At 50.6% G+C, this 27,882-nt stretch overlaps 1 protein-coding gene across 1 annotated transcript; it reads left to right on the top strand.

The window, feature by feature from the left end:
• Positions 1-277: 277 nt before the first annotated feature.
• On the top strand, positions 278-27,079 carry TKTL1 (transketolase like 1). Its single transcript, XM_021080741.2, has 13 exons — positions 278-447; positions 3,801-3,918; positions 7,552-7,649; positions 8,820-9,011; positions 9,093-9,220; positions 10,391-10,584; positions 16,068-16,232; positions 18,348-18,504; positions 20,399-20,529; positions 22,648-22,731; positions 25,315-25,411; positions 25,525-25,644; positions 26,207-27,079. Exons 1-13 carry the CDS (start codon positions 314-316, stop codon positions 26,377-26,379), a joined length of 1,791 nt encoding a protein of 596 aa, XP_020936400.1. The 5' UTR covers positions 278-313; the 3' UTR covers positions 26,380-27,079.
• The last annotated feature ends 803 nt before the right edge of the window (positions 27,080-27,882 follow it).

Consider the following 27,882-nt stretch of genomic DNA (forward strand, 5'->3'; position numbering starts at 1 on the left):
ACTCTTTTAGCACCCCCACATTCGCCCCTGGTCCCTCGCGGGGGCAGCCCTCTCTGACCAGCTCGTCCGCGGTAAAATACCAAGAAAGGAAATTATTTCCAGCGATGTACCGCATACATATGACAAGTGTTCGGAATCACTACATTGGAGGGCGCGCGGGGGGGCGGGGGGCGCGGCGGAGGGAGCGGCGTCCGCGGAGGGAGCGCGGAGGGAGCGGAGCCCGCGCGGAGGGAGCTGCCGGGCGCTCGTGAAGTACACCTCACGGCGCACACCTCGCGGCACTTGTTCCTCAGACGCCAGCGGGGTCGCAGCTATGGCGGACGCCGAGGCGAGCACTGCGGTGGCTGAGGAGGCCAAGCCGGACGCGAAGACTCTGCAGGTGCTGCGCGACCTGGCCAACCGCCTGCGCATCCAGTCCATCAGGGCCACCTGCGCCTCGAGCTCCGGGTAAGGCGCCCTCCTCCAAGCCCAAGCCGTCGAGCGCCCGCCGCGCTGCCTCGACCTCGGAGAACGTGGAAGGGGGCCCGGGGGGCGGGGGGCAGGTGGGCTCGGCCGGGGAGGCCCCCTTTGAGGCCCGCGGGGCCCGGCAGCCCCCGCCAGGCCCGGCCGCCGCGGGGGCAGGGAGCCCGCCGGCCACGTGTTCCGGCGGCCCGACTCGGCTGGGCCGCGGTCGGCTGGGAGTGGCGGCCCAGGGCCGCGGGGCCTCTTGGCGGCGGCGGCCGGGCGTGGACGCGGCATCCCGGACGCCAGGGGCCCGCCCGGGACGTGGAGGGGGGAGCAGTGAGGCCTGAAAGCGGGTGAGGGGCAAGGGCGGATCGGAGCCAAAGGGGTTGTTGCCGGTACTTTGTGGAGGTGGTTGGTGGCGATACTGACGCTATTAGCGCTTAGTTTGTCCGCGAAGCATTCGTTCGCCCTTAGTGTCGCGGCGAACACTGGCCCGAGAGTGAATCTCTAAGTGTTCCCGTGGGTTTTTTGGAAGAGGTGGAGGAAGGTTGCTGTGGTTTCTTTGAATATTAGGTAGGACTCAGCAGTGCGGCTACCGCCTTCAGAGTTTTTCTCTGCCGGGAGTTCCTGTCGTGGTTCAGTGGTTAACGAATCCGACTAGGAACCACGAGGTTGAGGGTTCGATCCCTGGCCTTTCTCGGTGGGTTAAAGATCTGGCGTTGCTGTGAGCACATGGCTCGGATCGCGTGGCTGTGGCTCTGGTGTAGGCCGGCGGCTATAGCTCCGATTCGACCCCTAGCCTGGGAACCTCCAGCTGCCACGGGAGCGGCCCTAGAAAAGGCAAAAAGACAAAAAAAAAAAAAAAAAAAAAAAGGTCTGGAAGGTTTGGGATTACTGACTTAATCGCCTTAGTATAGTTGGAGGTTTACTCCGCTTTTCTATTTTTTTGGGCCTCAGTCTTCTTGGATTTTCTGTTTCTAGAAATTTCTTCCAGGTTAACTGACTCATTGGCGTACAGTTCACAGTATTTTATAGTTCTTACTTCTGTAGAGTCGGTATTAACATCCTTTTTCTGTTTCTGCAAGGCAACTAGTAACCTCAAATCAGATTTAGTAATTTTCAGCCAGTCTAGCTAAAGGTTTGTTGATTTTGTTAAACTATTTTAAAGAACCAACTTTTTGGAGTCCCTCTCGTGGATCAGCAGTTGACAAACCCGACTAGGAACCATGAGGTTTCGGCTTCGATCCCTGGCCTCGCTTGGTGGGTTAAGGATCCGGCATTGCCGTGAGCTGTGGCGTAGATCACAGACGCGGCTGGGATCTGGCGTTGCTGTGGCTCTGGCGTAGGTTAGCGGCTGCAGCTCCAATTCCCAGCCTGGGAACTTCTGTATGCCGCAGGTGCGGCCCAAAAAAGACAACAAAAATAAAAGAACCGACTTTTGATTCATTTTCTCCATTGTTTTCTCAGTCTCGGTTTTATTTCCACTCGAATATTTATTATATTTATTCCAGTAACTTTGGGTTTAGATCTTTTCTAGTTTGTAAATGGTGAAGTCAGGTTTTTTATTTTTAGTCCCTGTTTTTTTTCTTTTTTGACCGCTCCACGCTGTATGGAGTACTCTGGCCAGGGATCAGATCCCAGCCTCAGTTTGGACCTAAACCGCACCCGCGGCAACGCCGGATCCTTAACCCACTGTGCTGGGCACGGGATCAAACCGGCGCCACCTAGCGTTCCCAAATGCCGCCGATCCCCAATCCCCGTTGTGCTACAGCGGTAACGCCTGAAGCCTTTCTTTCTTAATGCAGGCGTGTACAGTTACAAACTTTCTTCCTGGCCCTGCTTTTGCATCTTACAAATTTTGGTGTTTTATGTTTTTATTTGTCACCAAATATTTTCCGTTGTCTTGTGCAATTTTTTTGATCCATTATTCATTTCAGTGCATTGTGACATTTCTTTTGTTTCTTTTTTTCTTTTTTTTTTTTTTTGTCTTTTTTGTTGTTGTTGTTGCTATTTCTTGGGCCGCTCCCGCGGCATATGGAGGTTCCCAGGCTAGGGGTTGAATCGGAGCTGTAGCCACCGGCCTACGCCAGAGCCACAGCAACGCGGGATCCGAGCCGCGTCTGCAACCTACACCACAGCTCACGGCAACGCCGGATCGTTAACCCACTGAGCAAGGGCAGGGACCGAACCCGCAACCTCATGGTTCCTAGTCGGATTCGTTAACCACTGCGCCACGACGGGAACTCCTCTTTTGTTTCTTAATTAAAGCGTAGGAGTTGCTTTGTGGCACAGCTGGTTAAGGATCCAGCAGCATTGTCGCTGCTGTGGTGTGGGCTCGATGCCTTGCCCAGGAACGTTTGCATGCCTCTAGCACAGCCAAAAAGGAGAAAAAAGTGTAGTGTTTGATTCCCCCACAAATGTGTGAATTTTATCATTTTCCTTCCATTACTGACTTCAAATTTCACCCCATCATGCTCAGATAAAAGAGTTTGTATGATATTTGTGTTTTTAAAATTTATTCTCCAGTTCGTGCCATAATGTTTAAAAGGGCAATGTCAGTGACTTTAAGATCTGCATGTTTTTGTTTGGACTTTTTTTTTTCACTTTCTTTTTTTTTTTTTTTTTTTTTTTTTTTTTTTTTTTTTTTTGCTTTTTGCTATTTCTTGGGCCGCTCCCACGGCATATGGAGGTTCCCAGGCTAGGGGTTGAATCGGAGCTGCAGCCACCAGCCTACGCCAGAGCCACAGCAATGCGGGATCCGAGCCTCGTCTGCAACCTACACCACAGCTCACGGCAACGCCGGATCGTTAACCCACTGAGCAAGGGCAGGGACCGAACCCGCAACCTCATGGTTCCTAGTCGGATTCGTTAACCACTGCGCCACGACGGGAACTCCTCCCCATGCCATTTGTCAAAGAGACTGTTTTCTCTGTATTGAGTACTCTGGGCTCCCTTGTCAAAAGTTAGTTGACCACGCGTGTATGGGCTTATTTCTGTTTCGTGGATTTTCTGATTAATGAATGATATCACAGGTGAATTTGAACAAAGTACCACTCAAATGCTTACAGAATGACAGGATGAACTTCCCCCAAGTATGCTGGTGGTCTCTTGTTGGGAGAGGGCTGGTCTATGAGGTCTTACTTTCTACAAGGAGAGAAGGTGGGAGGTTCCTGGACCTTCAAGCATCCTTGAAAGCTGTGAGCTTGGGAGGACTGGCTCAGCATCCCTTTGCCTTGGCTGGGAGAAGTGACCGCTGCTTCCAGTTTGAGGAGGCCATGTGCTGAAGGACCGCCTCGTGCCCTCTGTCCCTGGGGAGTCACTGCCAGTTGAGAGATGACTTGTGCTGTGTCTTTCAGCCACCCCACCTCATGCAGCAGTGCTGCAGAGATCATGTCTGTGCTGTGCTTCCACGTCATGAAGTATAAACAGACGGACCCGGAGAACCCAGACAACGACCGACTCGTCCTCTCCAAGGTAAGCTGGCATGGGAGCCCAGGGCCGGCTCAGACTCTGAGTTCTCACAACTCGCTTTAAAAGCCACCGCGTGGCAACAAGACCAGACGTGGGCCGTGTTTATCCTTTTAGTTCTTTTTCCTTTGCTTCGTGTCTTCATCCATTGGGGCTGCTGTAACAAAATACCACGGACTGGGTGGCGTATCACCAATAGAAATTTATTTCTCAGCAGTTCTGGAGGCTCGAGGTCTGAGGTCAAGGCACCAGCATGGCTGTGCTCTGATGGGGACCCTCTTCCTGCCTGCAGGCTTTGAACCGCGTCGTCGTGTGATGAGAGGAGGACTGGTTTCTCTTTTGTAAGGGCACTAACCCCGCGCTTGGGGTTCCTCCCTTGTAACCTAATCAGTACCTAAAGCACGTGCAAGTTCCCAGGCCAGGGATGGAACCATTGCCACAGCAGTGACCCAGGCTGTTGCAGTGGCCATGCCAGATCTTTCACCTGCTGTGCCGCAGGAGAGCTCCCCCACCACTTGAGTTTTAACTGCTTTTCTCAGGACACAGCAAGCTTTCAGATAGCATCGAAAGAGCTGCGGCTGTTTCTAGATTGACCTTGTTTTTGACTTTTTTTTTCTTTGTCCCCCAGTGTCATCAGGTGTACCTAATACTGTATCCAGTCTAACGCGAAACTTTCTATTGGTGTCAGGTCAGATTTGCAGAGAAGAGGAAGAGCGTGCTGACTGACGTGGGTGGGATGTCCCTCCAGGTCAAGATCAATGGTCCCTTGACCTCAGCAAGTTGGATTAGCTGATGTTGCCCTCCTCTACCCAGGTGGCAGAGCACGAGAGCAGCAGCACGGCCCCGCCAAGGGGGCCGTCAGTGCCAGGTGGAGCACCACGTACAAATATAAACCCCAGATACAGGCAGCGGGAAGCAGTTTAAAGACAAGGTGGAGGCCGAGTAATCTCAAATGAGGCTTAGCAGAGGGTAAATAAAACGTGCGGGGAGAGGAGGAGAGATGAAGCAGACATGGCCCGTTGCCGATGGTGAGGAATCTGGTAGAGTACGTGGAACTCCATTGTACTAGCTTTAGAACCTTTCTGTAACCTCAGACTTGCTTCGTCACAAACACCGAGTGAGTGTGGGTGTACAAACATAGTATGGCTGTTTAGATCTCCAGTTTCAAAGTTAAAGATGCCTAGACTATTGTGTAACCACTGTTATAAGTCAAGTCACAAAGAGATTTTCCGATGCACAGTAGCAAGCTATTTGGCTGCCAGAATTTGTGTGTTCATCAGATTTAAGCAGCAGATAAAATTGGAAGAAAGGAGAAAACACAGGCGCACAGTCCATCTTGGCTCTGGTAGGGAGTGGAGTGAGCAGACTCACTGGAGGCAGAGAGTCTCCAGTGAGAGGCCCAGGTCTTCATAATCCACGCGCCCGTGCTCCCAGCACGTGAGTCTAATGCAGACAGGTCCATTAGGAAGCCACCCGCTAAGGCCTGGCCGTGTGAGGTGATTGGCTTCCCTTAGAGCCGTCATGTTCTCCTGATTCCTCTGTCCACCACCCAGGCCTTGGTTTTTGTCTGATCCGTTCTTTTGTCTAGCCAAGCAGGTCTGGCAATAACCGAAAAGCCTTTTTGTAAACTTGTTCTCGAAGTGCACTTTGTGTCAGAACAAAGATGAGAAATACCACCTGGCAGAGGAGACGTCCTTTTCTGGGTGCCCTCAGCACCTTGTGTGCATGTTGATTCTTGGCCTCACCCTCCTTCCTTGTGCGTGTCTCTCCCCACAGCACAAGGGCTCTTGGGAAAGAGAAGGGAACCCATGTGGGGGCGCCTCCACCAGGCCAGACATCAGGCCGATGCAACACCCATCTCAGTCAGCCTTATGGCCTCCCGCTGCCTGAGGGGCTACTTCACTACCATCCTACCCACAGTGAACCCTTGCGGAGGCGAGCTTCCTTGTCCCCTGCTTTAAAGCCGGAGGAAGGTGGAGCTGGTCTGAGTGTAGAGCCCGGGCTCACTCCCAAGGGCACACAAGGCAACTGAGAGCCAGAGCTTGTCATTGGAGTAAAATGGGAGCTGAGGGGCGGAAGACGAAGCTAGAGGTGCTGTCAGGAAAGACTTCAGTGGGACAGTTCTAACAAGGACTCTTCACCCATCCCTGGTAGCGACAATACAAACCAGTCTCTGCTCGAGTGGCACTGACATTTGATTGGGGGGAGCAGACAAGAAACAAACTCAGGGAGTTCCTGTTGTGGCTTAACGGGTTAAGAACCCGACTAGTTATCCATAAGGTTATGGGTTCGATCCCTGGCCTCACTCAGTGGGTTAAGGATCTGGTGTTGCAATGAGCTGTGGTGTAGGTCGCTAACGTGGCTTGGATCCCGAGTTGCTGTGGCTGCTGTGGTGTAGGCCAGCAGCTGCAGCTCCGAATCGACCCCTAGCCTGGAACGTCCATATGCCATGGGTGCAGCCCTAATAAAAAAAACAAATTCAGAAATAACTAGCATATCAGATGGGGCTGAGCATCCAAGACCCAAGGGAAGTGGAGGAATTTGGGGGTACTGGTTGGAATAGATGGTCCAGGAAGGCTTTGATGTCAACATCTGAGCAGAGACTTGGAAGGCGTTAGTGAGCTGTGTCCCTGTTTAGGCACAATCTCTGAGCACTCAGAGGATCCCCAAGTGCTAAAGACCTGAGGTAGGCATGTGCCCAGTGCATTCAAAGGGCAGCAAGGAGGCCAGGGCATCCAGAGCAGTGGGAGAGAGAGGAGGAGGCAACGGTGGCCAGAGTAGACAAGCTGTTGCAGAAACTTGCTCTCCACTGGGCCTTAAATGGCCTCACCCTCCGTCCTTGGACGGTTGGACGCGGCGACTGAGGCGCGGGCTTGGGGTTTAACATGCTCCGCCTGGTGGCTGTGCTGAGAAGGACCATAGAGCGAAGCAGAGAGGCCACTGCGGTAACAGAGGCGCAAGATGTCAGGCCGAGGTGGTGGCAGCAGAAGCGTTGACTGAGTTTGATGTGTCTTTGGAAGCTTGGGGGTGGGGCCTGGGTGCAGCAGACCTTTGGTACCACCCCGTGGCCCTCTGAGGGCCACATTCTCTCCCTGGAGCAGTGATAGCCTGTGTGTACACACGCGTCTGGGGGAGAAGTGGAGGGGTGGTGGAGAGGGATTCATTTCTAGCATCGGCACTTCAGATAACCCCGTGTAAAATCGCAGTTGACTGGAGTTCTACAAACCAGGGAGATCTAAATCTTTTTCATTGCTTCTGGTTTCTGTTTAAGAGCCCATACTCACCACAAATATGGAGCATCTGGTTTGTAAATGACTAGATCAAGAGGCCTTGTGAAGATGGCAAGGCTGCTGCTTATGTTTTTTTTTTTCTTTGCTTTGCTCTTGGGCTCTTTAAGCTGCTTTGTGGAGAAGCTTCTCTCTCTGTTGTCAAAGCTGCGGTCACCCTCGCCAGCTGCATGGGTGACTCTTGTCTGTATGATGTGGATCTGAGACTTGGGGTGCACGTGGCTGCGGTGGAGAGGAATTCATCCCGCAGAGGAGGAGGGACGCTCTGAAGAGCAGCCGTGCTTCGTGCTGGGAAGCCTGGTACTCACGTCCTACAGGTGCACTTAGGTTCATTTGGTCCCTTCTCCTACAGAGACTGTCGTTTGTTGATGTGGCAATTGGATGGCTCGGGCAAGGACTGGGAGCCGCGTGCGGGATGGCATACACTGGCAAGTACTTTGACAAGGCCAGGTAAGATGTTTACCCAGAAAGCACTTAAGTGTCCATCCCACCCCCAGGCACTTTGGCTTTATTTATTACTTATTTGAGGAGACGGTGACTGTTTACAAATTCAGGTTACCAAGTGTTGAAGCAGTAAAGAAACTGTATGTCAGCAAACTGTTCTAGCATCTCTGAGTGGATTCTGTTGCCTGGAGTGTAGAAACCAGTTTATCAGGACTCAAGTCTTTTGTAAGAGAGACAACTTGCTGTTTGCCATCGCTCAGTGAGCTTCGTTATCGAGTGAACAGATGATGTATTTGCTTTTCCACTGGGGATCCCTACATGGTAATAATTAAAGGTCTTTTTCTGGAGTGTCCCCCCTTTCTGAAGACAGGCAGATCGGTGCCTTCCTTACAGGGGCGTGTGCCCAGGTGCTGCTGATGTAGCCCCAACGTGGGGGGGTGCTGGGGGGCTTGGGGTTGGCCATGCTAGTGTGCGTGTTCTACTCCCACGATCCCCCCAGGGTCCCTGCGTCTGCAGCCCCTCCGTCCCAGGTTCCAGCGCAGGTGGCCCCTCTGGAAGTGCTTGGCTGTGCATCCTGCCCTGCTCAGGCCCCTGCTCTGCTCCCTCTCATCTCTCGTCATTAGCTCTGTTAGTCCTTAGCCTGCCGTTAGTCACCTTTTTAAACTTCATTTTTAGCATTTTTGTGGAGCCTGCATTGTGTTTTCTTGGTGTAAATGTTTCTGCTGCGGAGGAGTTTAATATTTACTACAGGACATATGCTCCCGAGGTAGAACATTTTGATCGTTCTGGTTATTGTAAATAAATTTGTAAGATCAGAAAGAGAACGTGGCAGTTATTTAAAATGAAGTTACCAAGAAACCAGATACGCGAATGTTGGGTAGTCAAAGGGAGCTGCTTGCCCACATCCCTTCTGGTTGGTTGAGCCTAGAGAAGTGGCGGAAGAACCTAGAAACAGCTTTTACAGCTTGAATGAGAAAACCAGCCCAAGGGGCATCCCATCTCGTGCGGCCCAAGCTTTTCAAACTGTGTTTCCTCAGCTGTTGAGTTGGAACCGCGTTGACATGGAAAATAGTCGTATAGGAACCTGACACCGTTGTTTCTCTCCATGAAGCACCTTTGCTCCAGTGGCCCACAGGAGCCCCAGGCAGGGTCCTAACCTCTCTTGACTTATCCCAGCTACCGGGTGTTCTGCCTCATGGGAGATGGCGAGTCATCAGAAGGCTCCGTCTGGGAGGCCTTGGCCTTTGCTTCCCACTACAGTCTGGACAATCTGGTGGCCGTCTTCGATGTGAATCGCCTGTCCCACAGTGGAACCTTGCCCCTCGAGCACTGCATAGACGTCTATCAGAAGCGCTGTGAAGCATTCGGGTAACTGTCCTGTTTTGTGTCTCTTTCTGCCCCGTCCCCCCTTCACCTTGTATGTAACCTGGTCTCCTCCTCGGTGGGCAGGTGGAATACTTTCGTGGTGGATGGCCGTGACGTGGAGGCACTCTGCCAGGTGTTCTGGCAGGCATCGCAAATGAAGAGCAAGCCCACTGCTGTCGTTGCCAAGACCTTCAAGGGCCGTGGCGTTCCAAGTAAGCACATGTTTTCTTTTCTGCTCGGGGTTGTCGGAAACAGCTGTCTACATGGTGCATGTGGTGGAAGGAGGCTTAGGCTGGCTGGCTGGGCAGCTGACCTAGTGACGTGTTGGATACTCTTTCCCTCCTAGATGCTTACAGAAGTAGCAGATCTGGTTAGGGTCGAAAGGGAAGCCCAGAGCCCACGCAAGTGAGCAGGATAGGGTGGCTACAAGGATAGTCTGTCCCTTAGAAGGCTGCTGGGGAGCGACCTCCGTGGGAGTGCAGAATGAGGAAAGGCTTGTGAGCAGGTGTGTGAAAAAAAGGTGTATGTGGTGCGCGTGCGCTCGGCTCTGCCCACACTGAGAGGACACACCAGCAACTAATAAAGCCATGCTTTGGGGGGAGGTAGCTGTGGAACTGGGGGTCGGGGAAGGAGGGGGTCTTGAAAGCCTTAACTTCTCGCAGGTTTCAAAGCGGACACCTGAAGTTGTCTCAAGCATAAATAGTTGCAGTGGGTGTGATTCCTGGTGCGTTTTGATAGTGATGTTTTCGGATAAAGTGCTTCTTCTGTGACTCCTCTGAGTAGTCTTCTTATTCTGGTACCGCCGGTTCAGTAAATGATGCCCAGTTTGCTCCTGGAAGAAACCCGGTGTCGTCCTTGCCACCACCTCTCCCTTATGTGCCCCCCTGTACACATACACAGTCCGTCATCAATTCTGATTGATTCTGCTCCTGAGCACATCTCACGTTCAGTCTTCTCTCTCCACCTCCCTTGCCCACAGCCAGCCCCTTCTCCCTAACGTGCCTGCCGTGGCAGTCTTTGTGCAACGTGGGTCTGTTCAGTCACCTTCCCCACTTCCAGACCCTTCAGTGGTTCCCCTTTTGCTTTGGACAAAACTCCAGCTCCTTATATCCACAGGATCTACCATGGTCTGCCCTGCCTGCCTCTCCAGCCTTGTCTCCCTAACTTTCCCCTCCATTCATCAGCACATGGGCCCGCAGCCCCCTCAAGAGCCTCTAGGCCTTTGTCCAGGCTGTGTCCTGCAACTGCAGTACCATCTCAGGCTCCCTGTGCCAGGTTTTTAGTCCTTGGCTGACTTCCGTCCATCTGGATGTCTTTCAGATGACCAAACAGGTGCTCGTTAAATATTTGCAGAATGAATGCCTTTTACCCTTTGGTTACAGGTGTTGAGGATGCAGAAAATTGGCATGGAAAGCCAATGCCAAAAGAGAGAGCAGATGCAATTATCAAACTAATCGAGAGCCAGATACAGACCAACAGGAACCTCGAACCAAAACCCCCTGTTGAAGACTCACCTCAAATCAACATCACAGATATAGAAATGACCTCTCCACCTGCTTACAAAATCGGCGATGTGGTAGGCAAACTGCTTTTGTCTCTGCTTTTCCTAAATACAAAGGACACTGTTTATTCTGATCTCCAAGAATGATCCAATTGTTAGACGGTATGATATTTAACTGAAGAGGATAAGCCATAAAGATGGATTTATCTTCTCTTTTACTATTTCTGATGTTTATTCTTTTATTTCAGACTTAACTCAGGTCTGAATTTTTACCGGTCAGTCACTACTTACTTGCTTCCAATGCCGTGTAGCTTTTGCTTGCTTCCTAAATTCAGTTTGGGGTCTGGCAGTCCCCTGCGCGTTAAACTGCCATGATTCCCTGTCTAGCCTAAGGATGGGGGCCTGGCTGGTTTGATCTTTTTGGACTTATTCCCTGGGTTACACGAGGAAGCAGGCCAATGTAACAAAGACTAGTTCTACAAAAGGAAAAAATTAGGCTTTAAACCCTTAATATAATAAAGCTTTTTTTGTTTTTTTGTTCACATTTTTATATCCTGCCTTCTGGTGTATTACAGCAGTCCCCAAACAGGCAGTCTTCACAACCTCAGCGAACAATGTCGCAAGCCTGGGAGGAAGGAGATATTTTCTGACCCTTCTTTTTCCTTATTTATTTGGGGACATTTAGAGTGTTCTACATGTTTTCTTCGCCTAGTAGTATGGGTTTAAAAGTAAATGAGTTGACTCTTTGCGAAATGAGAAAAAGCAAAAGAAAGGTGTTAAGGAAGAGACACGTGTCGAGGGAGAGCACTTATGTTGACGCTGCTCACGCCCTTCGAGTTAACAGCGCAACTCACAGGACTTTATCCCACGGAAATGCCTGCGCGAGGGTGCAGAACAGAACGAATGTTGATTGCAGCGCAGGTTATGATGAAGTGTTTCTGTCCGGAAGGTGGGATTATGGGATCGTCTCATTTTTTGTATGTATCTTATGAACAGGAAAAGTTAAAACAGGCCAACTCATAAAAAGTTAATAAATTAAAGAACAAGAAGTCACATTAATACGCAAATCCAAGAGTTGGCTTTCTGAATTGCTATTGCAGCAGACAGTACTAGTCTATCAAAGGAGATAAAAAAATGTAAATGAATAAAATTAGTCACTGGAGGAGATGACCATAGATGCAGAGAACATTCAGAGAACTGTGAGAAAATACGCTGATTGGTATGAAAACATGTTAAAAAGTGGGCTTTTTTTTTTTTTTTTTTTTGAGAATACACGAAATGCTAAAATCGACTTAAAAAAACATTGGCACAACATGATGGGCAGTGCTTTGGGAGCACTGAGACACAGGTTTGATCCCTGGTGCCACACAGTGGTTTAGGACCCAGCATTGCTACAGCTGTGGCTTAGGGGCACGACTGCGGCTCCCATCTCATCCCTGGTCCAGGAGCTCCATGTGCTGCGGGGCGGGCAAGAATAAAAAAAAAGAGGCAAAATATTTAAGTAGATTAACAGCCATAGGAAAATTTGAGGAAGCTGTACAGGAGTTATATCTCCAAAGTACCAGTCTCACCATGCTTGTAAGAGTCTCTTAATTTTAACCTTCACAGAATAGGTAATTCCTAGGCTATTTCAAACTTTCCTGAATCTGGAAAAAGTGATTTATGAAGCCAAAACATCATAGAGCTAGCCGAAAGGAAAAAACTACAGGCCAACCTTACTTAAAAACATTGATGTAGGGAGTTCCTGTCGTGGCACAGTGGTTAACGAATCCAACTAGGAACCATGAGGTTGCGGGTTCGATCCCTGCCCTTGCTCAGTGGGTTAAGGATCTGGCGTTGCAGTGGGCTGTGGTGTAGGTCACAGATGCGGCTCAGATCCCGTGTTGCTGTGGCTCTGGTGTAGGCCAGCAGCTACAGCTCCGGTTAGACCCCTAGCCTGGGAACCTCCATATGCCAGGGGAGCGGCCCAGGAAATGGCAAAAAAGACAAAATAAATAAATAAAAACATCGAAGTAGGAGTTCCCATCGTGGCGCACCAGAAACGAATCCGACTAGGAACCATGAGGTTTCAGGTGTATCCCTGGCCTCGCTCAGTGGGTTAAGGATCCAGCGTCGCATGAGCTGTGGTGTAGGTCGCAGACGCGGCTCAGATCTGGCATTGCTGTGGCTCTGGCGTAGGCTGATAGCAACATCTCTGATTAGACCCCTAGCCTGGGAACCTCCATATGTTGCGGGTGCTGCCTTATAAAGACAAAAAAGACCGAAAAAAAAAAAAAATATTATCGATGTAGAAATTCTATCTATTTATTTATTTAGTCTTTTTGCCTTTTCTAGGGCCGCTCCCACAGTATATGGAGATTCCCAGGCTAGGGGTCTCATCGGAGCTGTAGCTGCCGGCCTACACCACAGCCACAGCAACACAGGATCCGAGCCGCCTCTGTGACCTGCACCACAGCCACAGCAAGTCCGGATCCTTAACCCACTGATCGAGGCCAGGGATCGAACCCACAACCTCATGGTTCCTAGTCAGATTCAGTAACCACTGAACCATGACAGGAACTCCAGATGTGGAAATTCTAAATAAAACTTTGACCAGTCTCAACTCCATTAGTATATTAAAAGAAGTGTATGAATCAGTGAAGTTCAAATTAGTAATGCAGATCATTCTCCAGTGTCAGGAGGGGGAAAATCGTGATCATTAACAATGAAGACTCAGTCCTGTCGAGGAGGAGGCAAGCCTGTCATCATTTGCAGATAAAGGGGTTGTATGTCTGGAAACCCAAGAGAATCGACGGAAAATAGTCCGAAATAATCGAGAAAGAGAGCTTATAGCAAAGCTAATATACAAGGGTGAATTCTTCTTTTGTTAGTAAGATTAAGAGATTATCTCTTTTATAATGGCAATAAAAACTAAAAATATATTGGAGTTCCCATTGTGGCACAGTGTAAACGACTCGAACTAGTGTCTGTGAGGATGCAGGTTCGATCCCTGGCCTCAGTGGTTTGGGGATCCGGCATTGCCGTGAGCTGTGGTGTGGGTCGCGGACGCGGCTTGGATCCCATGTTGCTGTGGCTCTGGTGCAGACCGGCGGCTGTAGCTCTGATGAGACCCCCTAGCCTGGGAACCTCCATGTGCCATGGGTGCGGCCCTAAAAAGAAAAAACTACTGAACATATAAGCTCCATGTTAAGTTTCTTACGAAACTGTAGCCCTAAAGGAAACGCACGTGCCTTGTGTGTGTGAGGTGCTCACCCGGTATCGGTGAGTAGATCATTCTCAAAAGGATGCTACGCACACTTGTCATGGCCCTTACCTCTGGGGAGAGGAACTGGGTGGCTGGGAGACAGGAGGACGGGAGGAAGGTGGCCTCTTCACTCGATATCCTTTCATGCCTTGACTCTTGTGCTTGTCTGCCTGAGTTGCCTGTTTTAAAAAATATTTTTAAGAGGATTTAGATGATGCGTAAAGACAAAGAGACAAACTTTTAATAGTTTTATTGAGGTATAATTTCCTATATAATCTACCCATTTGAAGTGTACAATTCAGTGGACTTTTAGCATATTGACAGGGTTTTTTTTCATTTTTTTTTATTGTTATTTCCTCCAACATACCAACACACTTTTTTTTCCCCCCACTGTACAGCATGGGGACCCAGGTACATATACATGTATACATAATTTTTTCTCCCATTTTTGTGCTTCGTTGTAAGAATCTAGACACAGTTCTCAGTGCTACACAGGATCTCATTGTAAATCCATTCCAAGAGCAATAGTTTGCATCCGTTGAGCCCAAGCTCCCAGTCCCTCCCACTCTCTCCTCGGACAACCACAAGTCTATTCTCCAAGTCCGTGATTTTCTTTTCTGTGGGAAGGTTTTTTTTGTTGTTTCGTTTGTTTTTTTTTGGGGGGGGTTGTATTTTTAGGGCCATACCTGAGGCATATGGAAGTTCCCAGGCTAGGAGTCAAATCGGAGCTGTAGCCGCCGGCCTACACCACAGCCACAGCCACGCGGGATCCGAGCCACACCTGCGACCTATACCACAGCTCACGGCAACGCCAGATCCTCAACCCACGGAGCAAGGCCAGGGATGGAACCCACAACTTCCTGGTCCCTAGTTGGATTCGTTTCTGCTGTACCACGATGGGAACTCCATATTGACAGTATTGCGTAGCCATGACCACACTTAATCTTAAAACATTTCCATCATCCCATTGGCAGTTACTCTCCATTCCCACCCAGCCCCTAGTACCTGCTAATCTCCTTCCTGTGCCTGTGGATTTGCCTTTTCCAGATGTTTAATGTAAATGGGCTTATAAAATATATGTGATGTTCTCAAGGCTTGTTCATGTTGTGGCATATACAGAACTCCATTTTATAGCTGTCCCGTGTTTTAGTGACACATTCATCTGTTGATGGACATTTGGGTTGTTTCTCCTTTTTGGTTGTTGATGCTGCAGTGAACGTTTGTGTACACCTTTCTGCATAGGCGTATTTTTGTCTTGGGTCTATAGCTAGGAGTAGAATTGCTGGGTCAGGCGGTAATTCTGTGTGGAACATTTCAAGGAAATGCCAATCTTTTTTTTTTTTTTTTTTGCTCTTTAGGGCCGAAGTCATGGCATATGGAGGTTCCCAGGCTAGGCGTCTACTCGGAGCTACAGCTGCAGGCCTACACCGCAGCCACAGCAATGCCAGATTCGAGCTGCATCTGCAACCTATACTGTAGCTTGCAGCAATGCCAGATCCTTAACCCACTGAGCAAGGCCAGGCATCGACCCCGCAACCTCATGGTTCCTAGTTGGATTTGTTTCTGCTGAGCCATGACGGGAACTCCACCAATGCTTGTTTTTTAATAGAAAAACTCAATGTTGTAAAAATGTTAATTTCACCCTAAACTAATCCGTAAGTGCAGTTCAATCTCAAACAGTATCCTAATGGACTTTGTTAGTATTTATATCATGATTCTAAAGTTTTGCGTTTTAGTATTTATATTATCACCCACTTTATAGTGAAAAAGTCACAGAGACATTTGCATTTTGGGAGATTTAAATTTTTAATCAACTATAAGAATGGAGCAGAATAGTTCCCATCGTGGCGCAGTGGTTAACGAATCCGACTAGGAACCATGAGGTTGTGGGTTCAGTCCCTGCCTTTGCTCAGTGGGTTAAGGATCCAGCGTTGCCGTGAGCTGTGGTGTAGGTCACAGACACGGCTCGGATCCTGCGTTGCTGTGGCTCTGGCGTAGGCCGGTGGCTACAGCTCCAATTAGACCCCTAACCTGGGAACCTCCATATGCCGCGAGAGCGGCCCAAGAAAATGGCAAAAAAAAAGACAAAAAAAAAAAAGAATGGAGCAGAATAGTAAATTTATTTGAGGGAAATTGATACCCATTGAGCTAAGTCTGGATTTAAGATTGGCTAGCGATCTTTTTTATGATCCTAAATGAGCTTTTTGGTGGATCAGAAATTTGCTTTGTTCATTAACACAGATGACATCTATAATTCTACAGTTTCCCTTTCTTTCTAAATCCATTCCAAAAAACTCTACCATTTGACTTGCAGGTAGCTACTCGCAAAGCATGTGGTTTGGCTCTGGCTAAGCTGGGTCATGCAAATGATAGAGTCATTGTGCTGGATGGTGACACCAAGAATTCCACCTTCTCTGAGATATTCAAGAAGGAATACCCTGAGCGCTTCATCGAGTGCTTTATTGCTGAGCAAAACATGGTACGTGTGCTAGGGGACATCCCTCTCGCGTCTTCTCCCACCTGCCCCGTGTTAACAGTTTTTCTCTCCATTTGTATTTTTTTTAAGGGTCACATTGTGCAGCACATGGAAGTCCCCCAGCTGGGGGTCGAATTGGAGCTGCAGCCAGCGGCCTACACCACAGCCACAGCAATGCAGGATCCCCAACCCACTGAGCAAGACCAGGGATCAAACATGCATCCTCATGGTTAGCAGTTGGGTTCATTATCGCTGGGCCCCAATGGGAACTCCTCTCTCCATTTATAAAAGCCAAGGAAATGGAGAAGAAAGTGTCTGTGGGGAAACAAGTAGAAAACAAACTCTGAGGGCAGAGTCTGAGGGGTGGCTTCTAGTGCTGCTGGGCAGGGCCTGGGAAACGGACTGACTGGCACTCTCCCCAGAAAGGCTCAGGGCAGCAGGCCAAGGACTGTAGCCATCTGACCTCAGCACTCCGGGCCTGAAGCGTCCCAAGCTCCTTTGTAGCCCTAGATGGTCTCACCGTTTCTGCCCTGCCTGGCCCACCAGCAGGCAGCCCTACAACAGCCCAGTAGGTTGAGGGCTACAGAGGTTTCTCTCTCCCCCAGTGTAGCGTGGAGCCTCGTATATCCTAGATGTTCAAATGTTGCCCTAATTGCAGCCTCAAGAATGCCAGTAGGGGAGTTCCCGTGGTGGCTCAGTGGTAACGAACCCAACTAGGATCCATGAGGATGCAGGTTCGATCCCTGGCCTCGCTCAGTGGGTTAAGGATCCAGCATTTCCGTGAACTGTGGTGTAGGTCGCAGACGTGGCTTGGATCCCACATTGCTGTGGCTGTGGTGTAGGCCGGCGGCTATAGCTCTGATTCAACTCCTAGCCTGGGAACCTCCATATGCTATGGGTGAAGCCCTAAAAAGACAAAAACAATGGGGTGGGGAGTCCCCCTCATGGCACAGCAGAAAGGAACCCAACTAGTATCCAGGAAGACGCAGGTTCAGTCCCTGGCCTCCCTCAGTGGGTTAAGGATCGGCTTTGCCATGAGTTTGGTGCAGGTCACAGATGAGGCTCAGGTCCTGCGTTGCTGTGGCTGTGGTGTAGGCCAGCAGCTGCTGCTCCATTTCGACTCCTAGCCTGGAAACTTCCATGTGCCACACATGCAGCCCTGAAAAGCAAGCAAAAAAAATCTAGTGGAGCTGTGGCCTTAGGGAAAGCTGTCATGCTGAGCTGTGCTTCAGCCATATGCCCCATGGAAGGACTTTGTTTTGCCCCAAGATGTTCATTGTCTAGATTGGAGCCTGCTGGGCTACGTGAGCCTGGGTTTCCAGGGGGGTGAGGCTTAGGGGCTTGAAGCCGAGGAGTCATCAGTATAATTCAGGTCAGAGTGACAGAGGTGGACCTCATGCTCAGTCCCCGTGGAGAGGCAAATGAGGAGGCGTGGGACCACAAGCCTCAGAACTCAGTCTAGCAGCCCTGGGGAGGAGGGAGGTGCGCCACCCAGCAGGGAGGGAGCAGCCACGTCCGGGGAGGCAGGTGGTCCATGGCGCCGAATGCCCCCGTCAGAGGTCAAGCGCAGTGGACAGAGGAGATCAGGAGGCCTTTCTGTTTGGCAGTTTGCAGGTCCCCCATGGGGGTAGCAGCCTAGGTGAACAAAGACGGGCAGATGGTATGAGATGAGAAAGTGGAGTCGTGGGAGAGGTCTTGTGCGAGGAGCGGGCAGAAGGGCAGGGGAGGCGGGCCATGCGAGCCCGTTTCTGGGTGAGGAGAGGGAGAAGCTGAGTGACTGCGGGAGGTGCCCGGGGGAAGCGTGTGAAGGGGAGGGGAGAGGGGGGACAGAAGGCCAAGGAGGAGAATGGGGAGGAGACCCATGAGGACCACGTGGTGGCCTCGAGTGTCCCAGGCTTCCCCACCCTGGACTGGAAGGAGCGGGACCAGCTGCTCTCCCTGTCTTGGCTGGTGATATTAAAGGGACACCTTGGCTTTGCCAGGGTTGCGATTTTTCCCAGGTAGGTGCCTGGGGGAGGGTGCAGAGTAGAGGTTATTCTGAGAACCACATAGTCTACACTGGGGAAGCGAAGGGGGTGGGGTCCAGGAGTGTTCTCATTCACCTTCTTTGCGATGCAGGTGAACGTGGCACTGGGATGTGCCACCCGTGATCGGACCGTTGCTTTCGTGTGTACCTTCGCTGCCTTTTTGACCCGAGCGTTTGACCAGATCCGCGTGGGAGCCATCGCTCAAACCAACATCAACCTCGTTGGGTCCCACTGTGGGGTATCCGTAGGTATGAGTTTTCAATGTCAGCATCTTGATCACCTTCCTCCTTTGCAGATAAAGATTAGCATGTGAGCAGTTGAAGTGCCAGCGTTCTTAGTGTTCCATAATACTAGATTATTTGTAGTCTCTTTTTAAAAACTGTGTTGTGTTACAGAAGTTCCAGGCACTGTGGGTAACTTTAGAGCCAGTCTCTTGGTATAGCTATAAAGTGCCTATTCTTTCAGTTTTCGAGAAGTAATTACCTGTCCTGAGTGTCTCTTTCATGTCGAGCTACATACTAGGTATGAATCAGGCCACTCCAGTGCCACAGAATTCTCTCCTGCCCTCTGGTGGGTTGCCTTAGTCTCAGTGGGGACAAGTGAGGGGCTCAGCCTATCAGGGAAACGTCCTCAAGGAGCCCACCACATGTTAGGGAGTCTGAGGCGAACCCTGCTCTTGGGGTGTTAAGTACAGGACGGGCTAGATGGAAACAACAGGAAATGGGGAAGCTAGAAAGAGGATCGAGGTGTGTGTTAGCAGTGGATAGAAAATCGGGTGAAGAGTTCCCATTGTGGCTCAGTGGTAACAAATCTGACTAGTATCCATGAGGACACAGGTTCAATCCCTGGCCCCGCTCAGTAGGTTAAAGGATCCAGCATGGCCGTGAGCTGTGGTGTAGGTCACAGACGCGGCTCAGATCCTGCGTTGCTGTGGCTGTGATGTAGGCCAGCGGCTGCAGGTCCGACTGGACAGGCCCCTAGCTTGGGAACCTCCACATCCCTCAGGTGTGGCCCTAAAAAGCAAGAAAAGAAAAAGAGGAATTCCTGTTGGGGCGCAGCAGAAATGAATCCGACTAGGAACCATGAGGTTGCAGGTTTGATCCCTGGCTTTGTTCAGCGGGTTAAAGATCTGGCGTTGCCATGAGCTGGGGTGTAGGTCACAGACGTGGCTCAGATCCTGTGTGGCTGTGCCGTAGGCCAGCGGCTACAGCTCCGATTGGACCCCTAGCCTGGGAACCTCCATATGCCTCGAGTGCAGCCCTAAAAAAGCAAAAGGAAAGAAAATCCAGTGAATCCGAGAGGGCCTGAAGAAAGAAGTCAACTTGCTGACGGAGGGTCTAAAGTTGCATGCAAAGCACAAGCCAGACGCCAGTGGTTTCTTGCCCGGGAGACATCCGGGAGCTGTGTTCAAGGCTGACAGAGATGGGAGTCCGGTGCCTGTGGTGGGCCCCTCCTTGGGGGAGTCGCTGCCAGAATGCTGGGGGCAGCCTCGAACTGCGCCTTTGGGACTCGTACCAGGGACTTGCGGGAGAGCTAGACTGAGGCATTTCTGGATGGGCCAGATGCAGGCAGGAGAGGGAGGAGAGGGCAGGCCCTGGGTACCTCAGGACACGGCCTGGACCGGGCTTGGGGGTCTGTGCCTGGGGCAGGGTGCAGGGTAGGTTTTAGACTCAGCTCAGTGGAGGAGTGGCTCCAGGTCCAAGGCAGGAGTTGGGTTTCTGAGGTTCAACATCTGTCCCCGGCGTGGCAGTGTACGCAGTGACAGTCCCCTTCTTAACTGGAACAGCTAGGCCACCCTGGCGTACATTGGGCTTTTTCTTTCCGTGGAGTTTATTTCTCCCACACACTGAGGCCCCCTGAGTTAGAGCCACACCCCGAGGGTACCCCAAAGGTGTGTTAGATGATGCTCAGCTGCTCTGACGTGGGGGCCGTGAGTCAGGACTAGGACCCGTGGTGTGCTGGCCCCCGGTGTCACTTAGGAGCCTAACCCCGCGTGTTGCGGAGCTCTCTCGAGGGAGAATGGGACAGCTTTCTCGGACGCTGCCACACCTGTGCCCCCAGCCCCTGTGGCAGCACATGCCGCTGCTCATCTCGCGGAGCACAGGCTCAGGTTTTTGTTGGGCTGTGGGTTTTCTTTCTCAGGTGAAGACGGCCCCTCCCAGATGGCCCTGGAGGATCTGGCCATGTTCCGAGCCATCCCAAACTGCACTGTCTTCTATCCAAGTGATGCCGTTTCCACGGAGCATGCTGTTTTCCTGGCGGCCAATACCAAGGTATTTTCTTAAGGGGACTCTGCTTCAGACAGAAAACGTGTCTGTTTTGCTACTAGTTAGTTGCCGATGGTTTGATTTTACCTATTTTTTCTCAGCAGAAGGGTAAGAGATATCACAGGAGATTTGGTTGTAGGATTTCTTTTAAAGATAGAACCATTACCTCCAAAAGTGATGAGGCCCATAAAACATGAACATGCTTGCATTGTAAATAAAACAGTGCAGAAGGACTTGGAACCCCTGAGGACCCATGATGGGCAGGACTTGGTTCACGGAGGAGGAATGCACTAGGGCCCTGGGACAGGGAGCCCTGGGCAGGGCCCCGGGGGCGGGTGCTGTGAAGGGCATTCAGGTGCTGGCTTCAGACACACCCTGGACAGCTGCCACCTCACGATATCCAGAAAGCTGGGGACTTGCAAGGAGGACTCCACACCAACCCCGGGAGCCCCAGCCCCAGTGCAGCCTCAGAAACAGCTTAGAAGAGAGAGAGTTTGGCTTCGTCCCTGAAGGCTCACACAGGGGCATCACCTGAGCTCAACCTACCTCCTGTCCTGAACCCAGTCGTGGGAGGGGCTGGGGGGCAAGTCTTTGCCTTTCCAACCACGGTCACTGGACTCATCCCCCCCCCCCCCCCGCAGCCCTGCACCCATCCGTGTCCCTGCATGGGGAGCCCTGGGCATGACTGGGTGAGCATTTGACTGCCGTTCTGAGCATTTCCAACATGGAGGCAGGAGTTCCTTTTCCTTTTTTTTTTTTAAACGTAAGTGGGCTCACACATTGTTCTGGGCTTTTTTACTTGTCGTGTCCTGGAAATTGTTTTATGCCTGTGCATGTTCAGAGCAATCTCATGTATGCCTTGCTGATGGAAATCAGAACGGAGTTGGCTTCTTGGCGGGTGAGAGTGACTGGGAAAAGGCGTTCGGGAACTTTCTGGGCAGGTGCAAATGCTATCCAGACTCGGGAGACAGTTACATGCTGTGTAACTTGTCAGAATTCAGGGCCCATCCCACTTAGGTAAATTTTTACCTCAATGAAAACATACCCAGGAGCTCCCGTCGTGGTGCAGCAGAAACAAATCCGACTAGGAACCATGAGATTGTGGATTTGATCCCTGGCCTCGCTCAGCGGGTTAAGGATCTCATGTTGCCGTGAGCTGTGGTGTGGGTTGCAGATGTGGCTCAGATCTGGCGTTGCTGTGGCTGTGGTGTAGGCTGGCAGCTACAGCTCTGATTAGACCCTAGCCTGGGAACCTCTGTGTGCTGCAGGTGCAGCCCTAAAAAGCAAAAAAAAAAAGGAAACACACCCAGTAGACCTGGTTCATAAGGTAATGAATGAAAAGAAGCAGTTCTTGTGAATTGATGTATTCATAGTACATGATCTAATTCTGTATGTAAGTTAAGAAATAGTCTACACGTTTGAGTACTCCTTTATGCTCCTGTTCACGTATTCAGAGTGATAAAAAAAAAAAGTGTTTAGTAGGAGTTCCCATTGTGGCAAAGCGAAAACGAACCTGACTAGTATCCATGAGGACACAGGTTTGATCGTTGGCCTCTCTCAGTGGATTAAAGATCCGGCGTTGCCAAGTCACAGATGCAGCTTGGATCCCACATGGCTGTGGCTGTGATGTAGGCCGGCAGCTGCAGCTCCAATTTGCCCCCTAGCCTGGGAACTTCCACATGCCGCTGGTGCAGCCCTAAAGAGCCAAAAAAAAGTGTTTACATCTTCTTGTTGGGAGCATAGTCATTTTATATGCCAGTGTTTAGGACATTGTAAAGATGAGGCAGGACAAGCTCTTGTGGCAGCAGTTGTTGACCGCTGTGGTTTAGGCTTTCCATGCCGGGGGAGTCAGTGCTCCTTCCCCCAGTTTATGTTGTGTGGAGACAGAACAGATGGGTGTGGGTTTGAGAACGCCTTCATCCTAAATCAGGGAGCGTGACAGCTTGTCACTGAAGGCATCTAGCAGGGTCCTTCGCAGGCCTTTGCCCAGCTTACTAGGGGCACCTGACCTGCGTGCTGGTGGTGTAGGGGCTGTGGGTTCAGTCCTCCCCCCTCCTGAAGGCTCATTAGTTGGAAATTGAGTTCGCCTTTCTAAACTGGCTCTGGTGTTCATTTACGCCCTAGGGGATCTGCTACATTCGGACCAGTCGCCCAGAAAGTGCAGTTGTTTACACCCCACAAGAGAGCTTTCAGATTGGACAGGCTAAGGTAAGGCCCTACGTCCTCCAGTGTCTTCTGGTTTTGACTGGTTTACAGGGGGAGAGAGCCCTGTTCTCAAGCCCGTGCTCGGGACCTCCACGGTTAAGGCCTCATTGTTTACTCTCGTTTTTTAAAAAAAATCGTGACCTTTGCCTGCTTATCTTCAGGAACGAATGTTGTACCAATGTCAGCCTGAACCAAACTTCTCTCCTTTCCGAAAAGACTCTTTGTTGAACTCTTAAAGTAACAACAGCTTGAAGGCGGTTGAGTTGCTTTACCGTAGTGTATCCCAGCTCAAGCTAAACAAAATCAAACAAATCTGTTAGGTTCTGGTTTTGCAGGTCCAGGGTCAGGAATATAGTAAACATGAACCATCTTGCCTCTGGCCATCGTGTAGCCCTGAGTTTGGTTTTGCACATAGGATATAGCGCAGTCCAGAGGCCTACTGATAAAAGCTGGCTTCATGAGGCACTTCCTGTCGCCTGCGTCGTCGAAAAGGCCTTCAAAGCACAGATTGTTAGCAGCCCAGTTTTAGAGCGGAGGGCCAGAGAAGGTGAGCAGCAAGATCAGGCAGCCACCCAGCCTCTGCGTGCCCGCCCATCAGAGCTGTGCGTGTGGAAAGCCAGCAGTATCAGTATCTGTGGAGAAAAGCAGCAGCTCTGCTTAGCACCCAGCAAGCAGGGCTTCGAGAAACGGGGCACGTTTTCCTGTTGTCGTCTTCTGCGCATGTGTATTTTACATAGTTGAGATCATGCTTCATAGGAGAGCTTTTTGTCCTTCCTTTATCTTATAAGCCTCTTAGAATGTTATTAATGTTCTCCTTAAGTATATGAGAGATTGATAGCCGCTCTTAAAGGGATAACAGGTGACTTCCAACTTGATTGCCAAGGGCTAGGCTGCGCCAGAATTGCCAGCGGCTAGTGCTCAGAGTGCCTGAGCGTCGAATGGCTTTGGTGCATCAGTTATGTCCAGAACAGTTCATAGTCTGCCCATTCCACTGACAAGGAAGCTGCAGTATTCACTTCAGTGTGAACTACAGGTTCTGTTGTGCCCTGGACTCCCACGTTTTAACTCAGTGCCATGTGTTTGTCTCTGGGGTGTCAGGGGAGGGTCTCTCGGTGTCAGTTGTGTGGTTTGCAGAGCTTTCTCATATCTCTGGTCTTTTTTTCCCCCTTAATGTTTGTCCTGTCTTAACAAAATGGAGTACATTTCATGATGTGAGTTAAAATGTGTGGGGTAATAGGCATGGCATGGATAAGTCAAGGGCTGGGCTTGCAGATGTGTGCATATGTATTAGTATTTACATATGAGAAGGTTAGGACACTCTCAGAGAATTGGGCTGGAGTTCCCATCGTGCCTCAGTGGTTATCGAACTCGACTAGCGTCCATGAGGATGCAGGTTCGATCCCTGACATCTATCAGTGGATTAAGGATCCGGTGCTGCCATGAGCTGTGGTGTAGGTCGCAGACGCAGCTTGGATCTGGTGTGGCTGTGGTGTAGGCCGGCAGCTGCAGCTCCGATTCGACCCCTAGCCTGGGAACCTCCCTACGCTGCGGGTGTGGCCCTAAAAAGAGCAAAAAAAAAAAAAAAAAAAAATGGGCTGCGAGGGTTAGAAGCCCTGAGTATTTGTGGTTCTTAAGCTACAGGGAAACCTTTACAGAGGGATGAAATGCAGACTAATTCCATTGGGTTGGGTGACGTGGGAGTAAACAAAAGTGCGAACAAAGGCCGGAGAGCCCCCTCTGCTTCCGGAAGAGCCAGTGATGGGGAACATGAGCTTTGAAGTTAGATGGGCCTGGCTGCTGGTCTCAGCTCTGCCCTGAGCACGTTGCTCCTGCTCTGAGATTGGCTTTCCTCAGCCACACAATGGGCCCATTCATGCAGGAGCCTGGCAGGGCACTTGAGCATGCGAGGTGCTTGGCACAGAGCAACTCTCAAAGGGCCCAAAATTGTCCCCAGTAACACATTCGTCATCAGAGTCCAGGCTGCTTGTATGTCCCAGCAAGATGTCCCAGCAGTCCAGAGGTGGTGCCTTTTCAGACTCCTTGGCAGGTGGAGTCCGTGCTTCGGCCTCTGTCTTCTGCCTTTCACTTCCCAGTTGGAAACCCCCCCTTCTCTGCTGAAGGCTCATTTTGCGCGTGTGTCGTGAAAGAACTTAGGAACGCGGCATCCTGAGTCAGGAGGAAAGGTAGATGTACTTGTGAAACAGACGTGAAGTGGAGCTTATTAAAAATAGTGTGTCCTTGGGGATTCCCGTTGTGGTGCAGTGAGTCAAGGATCCAGTGTTGCCACTACCCCAAAGTTACTTTGGTCTAGGTGGCCACCATTGCTGTGACTACGGTGTAGGCCAGCAGCGGTAGCTCCAATTTGACCCCTAGCCTGGGAACGTATATGCCGCCGGTGCGGCCCTAAAAAGACAAGGAGAAGATGGTGTCCTTGTGTGTCAGTGTGCAGATGCAGCCTTTTAGAGTGAACTAGCGAGGAGTGAGAGTGGCAGGGCCAAGGGACAGCAGTGCACTGGTGTCCTCCACTCTGAGAGGCGCTTCCTGTGCAGTAAGCGCGGTGTTTTTGTCTCGTGGACACCACACTAGGTCATCCGCCAGAGCGTCAACGACAAGATCACAGTTGTTGGAGCAGGAGTTACTTTGCATGAAGCCTTAGCAGCTGCAGATGAGCTTTCCAAGCAGGGTGAGTAGGCTGCTTCTGAATGTCGGAGTCACGGCTAGGGAGGGGTGTCCCCCCATCCGCCTTTTTATTCCGAGTCGGCTTCACACGCCAAGCTGGTTTTCACCATTCTCTAGATATTTCTGTCCGTGTCATCGACCTGTTTACTGTTAAACCCCTGGATGCTGCCACCATCATCTCGAACGCAAAAGCCACAGGCGGCCGGATTATCACAGTGGAGGATCACTACCCAGAAGGTGTGTGCAGGTCTTGGGGGTTGTGTTGGAAGTCTGCTTTGGTGGACTGTGTTTTTTGTTTCCTTGATTGATGGAGCCCCAGTTGGGAGAGGCCCTGCTGTAGGTGGGGCTGGGAGCAATTTGGAGACTCAAGGTTTCAAGTGAGAAGAACTCTTCTGTCAGGGAATGACTGGGTGTTTTTTGTTTGTTTTAGGACCGCATTTGCAGCATATGGAGGTTCCCAGGCAAAGGGTCAAATTGGAACTGGAGCTGCTTTTCTGCACCACAGCCACAGTGGGATCCGAGCCTGGTCTGCGACCTACATCACAGTTCAGGGCAACGCCAGATCCTTAACCCACTGAGCCAGGCCAGGGATCCAATGGAACCTGCATCCTCATGGATGCTAGTCAGATTCATTTCTGCTGTGAGCCACAAAGGAACTTGCCAGGAAATGACTGTTGGAATCAATGGCAAGTGAAAAATGTTTCTCCCTCCTGGGAAACAGGTTCAGAGGCCTCTATGATGGGGTTTGAAGGGTGACTAGCCACTTCCAGAACAGAGCCTAACACCCTTGCTTCTCCAGGTGGCATCGGGGAGGCCATCTGTGCAGCGGTCTCCATGGAGCCTGACATCCTGGTCCATCAGCTGGCAGTGCCAGGAGTGCCTCGGAGTGGGAAGCCGAGTGAGCTGCTGGATGTGTTTGGAATTAGTGCCAGACACATCATAGTGGCTGTCAAATGCGTTCTGATGAATTAAAACAGCTGTGGGCTTTGGTCTTGAGAGACCAGCCCCAATACCTCACGTTTAGGCTTTGGTGCCACACGGTGATTTAAATGTACACTGTGGTGCTTTTACTACTTTCAGAAGCAAGACAAGTTAACTCCTTTCCTGTTAAGCCATAACTACATACATAAGTGTAACTCTTTTGAATCTTTACATTATAAGAAAAGAATAGCTAACAAAACAACCACCTGATCATAAGTGTTCTGATGAGACTACAGATAACCGGGCATAGGGTTAGGAGGCCAACAGAGGGCAACAGTTTGTGAAATGGGTGTACTTTTCCTTGTGAGTAGAGGAAGTGTGAATTGAAGTGGAGACTGCAGTCGCCCAGATTGCAGCCCGTATCACTGCGCTGCGCACTGCTGCCGTCCTACCTGCAGCCTCCCAGGTACCGTGTGACTGCAGTTGCCCTGGAGTGTCCTCCGGTGTTTGCTTTCATCTCCCTCCTACGGCGCGGTGGCCATAGAGTAGCAGCGAAAGCTCTCAGGACGTCCTGCGCTGCTTGCAGTGACGGTTCTGTGAAGAGAGGACACACCTAGTTCTAGCTCCACACTGCACCTCTTGGGAGATCTCAGAGGTGTCTCCTTTGCCCAGTGAGCAAATGAAACTGTTAGCTCAATTACATTCATGTCCTAAAGATACTAGTTAAAGTTAATAAAGCAATTAAAAACCAGCCGGCTGCTTTATTCCATTTGGGCCATGTATGCGTGATTGGGTTTCTCCTTGATAAACTCCTAAATAAGGAAGGAGCTCCTGTCTAAACCAGAAAGAGCCATGACCCCACCGCCGAGCCTTGGAGTGGGTACTAGGCAGGAGTTACACCGCTAGAGGACACTGTGTGGCCTGCAAAGCCAGCTCTGAGCAGACTCCTTATTTCAGCTTTGAGCTCATAAAACATGTGGTTGGAATACAAGAAGAAAATACCAACCGGGTAAATTAAAAATAGGCCTGAACCTCAAAAGTAATTTAAAACTGACTGGTTTTAATACCAAGATGCACCTGTTTTTTTGGCTTTTTCAGGCCACACTTGAGGCATATGGAGGTTCCTAAGCTAGGGGTTGAATTGGAGCTGCAGGTGCTGGCCTACACCACAAACAGACACAGCAACGCCAGATCCTAAACCCACTCAGCGAGGCCAGGAATCAAGCCCACAACCTCATGGTTCCTACTCAGATTCGTTTCCACCGTACCACAATGGGAACTCCTCAAGCTACATCTTTATTTAATAGGAGGTATATCTGGTATGTTATGGTCTTTTTTTTTTTTACTTTTTTTTTTTTTTTTAGGGCTGTACCCACAGCAAATAGAGGTTCCCAGGCTAGGGGTCAAATCAGAGCTGTAGCCTCCAGCCCCACACCACAGCCCCAGCAACACCAGATCTGAGCTGTGTCTGTGGCCTGCATCACAGCTCGTGGCGATGCTGGATCCTTAACCCAGTGAGTGAGGCCAGGGATCAAACCTGTGTGCTCATGATTA

The sequence above is a fragment of the Sus scrofa genome, chromosome X, assembly GCF_054392235.1.
Source record: "Sus scrofa isolate SSC_HxYL_T2T_F1_AM1 chromosome X, Sscrofa_HxYL_maternal_Yorkshire_Landrace_v2.0, whole genome shotgun sequence".
Taxonomy (NCBI): Eukaryota; Metazoa; Chordata; class Mammalia; order Artiodactyla; family Suidae; genus Sus; species Sus scrofa.

Coding starts and splice junctions, on each gene's coding strand:
- TKTL1 (XM_021080741.2), top strand. CDS start 314: ATGGCGGACGCCGAGGCGAGCACTGCGGTGGCTGAGGAGGCCAAGCCG. Junction 9,012..9,092: donor AAGCGCTGTGAAGCATTCGG/GTAACTGTCCTG, acceptor CTCGGTGGGCAG/GTGGAATACTTTCGTGGTGG. Junction 25,645..26,206: donor GGAGGATCACTACCCAGAAG/GTGTGTGCAGGT, acceptor TTGCTTCTCCAG/GTGGCATCGGGGAGGCCATC.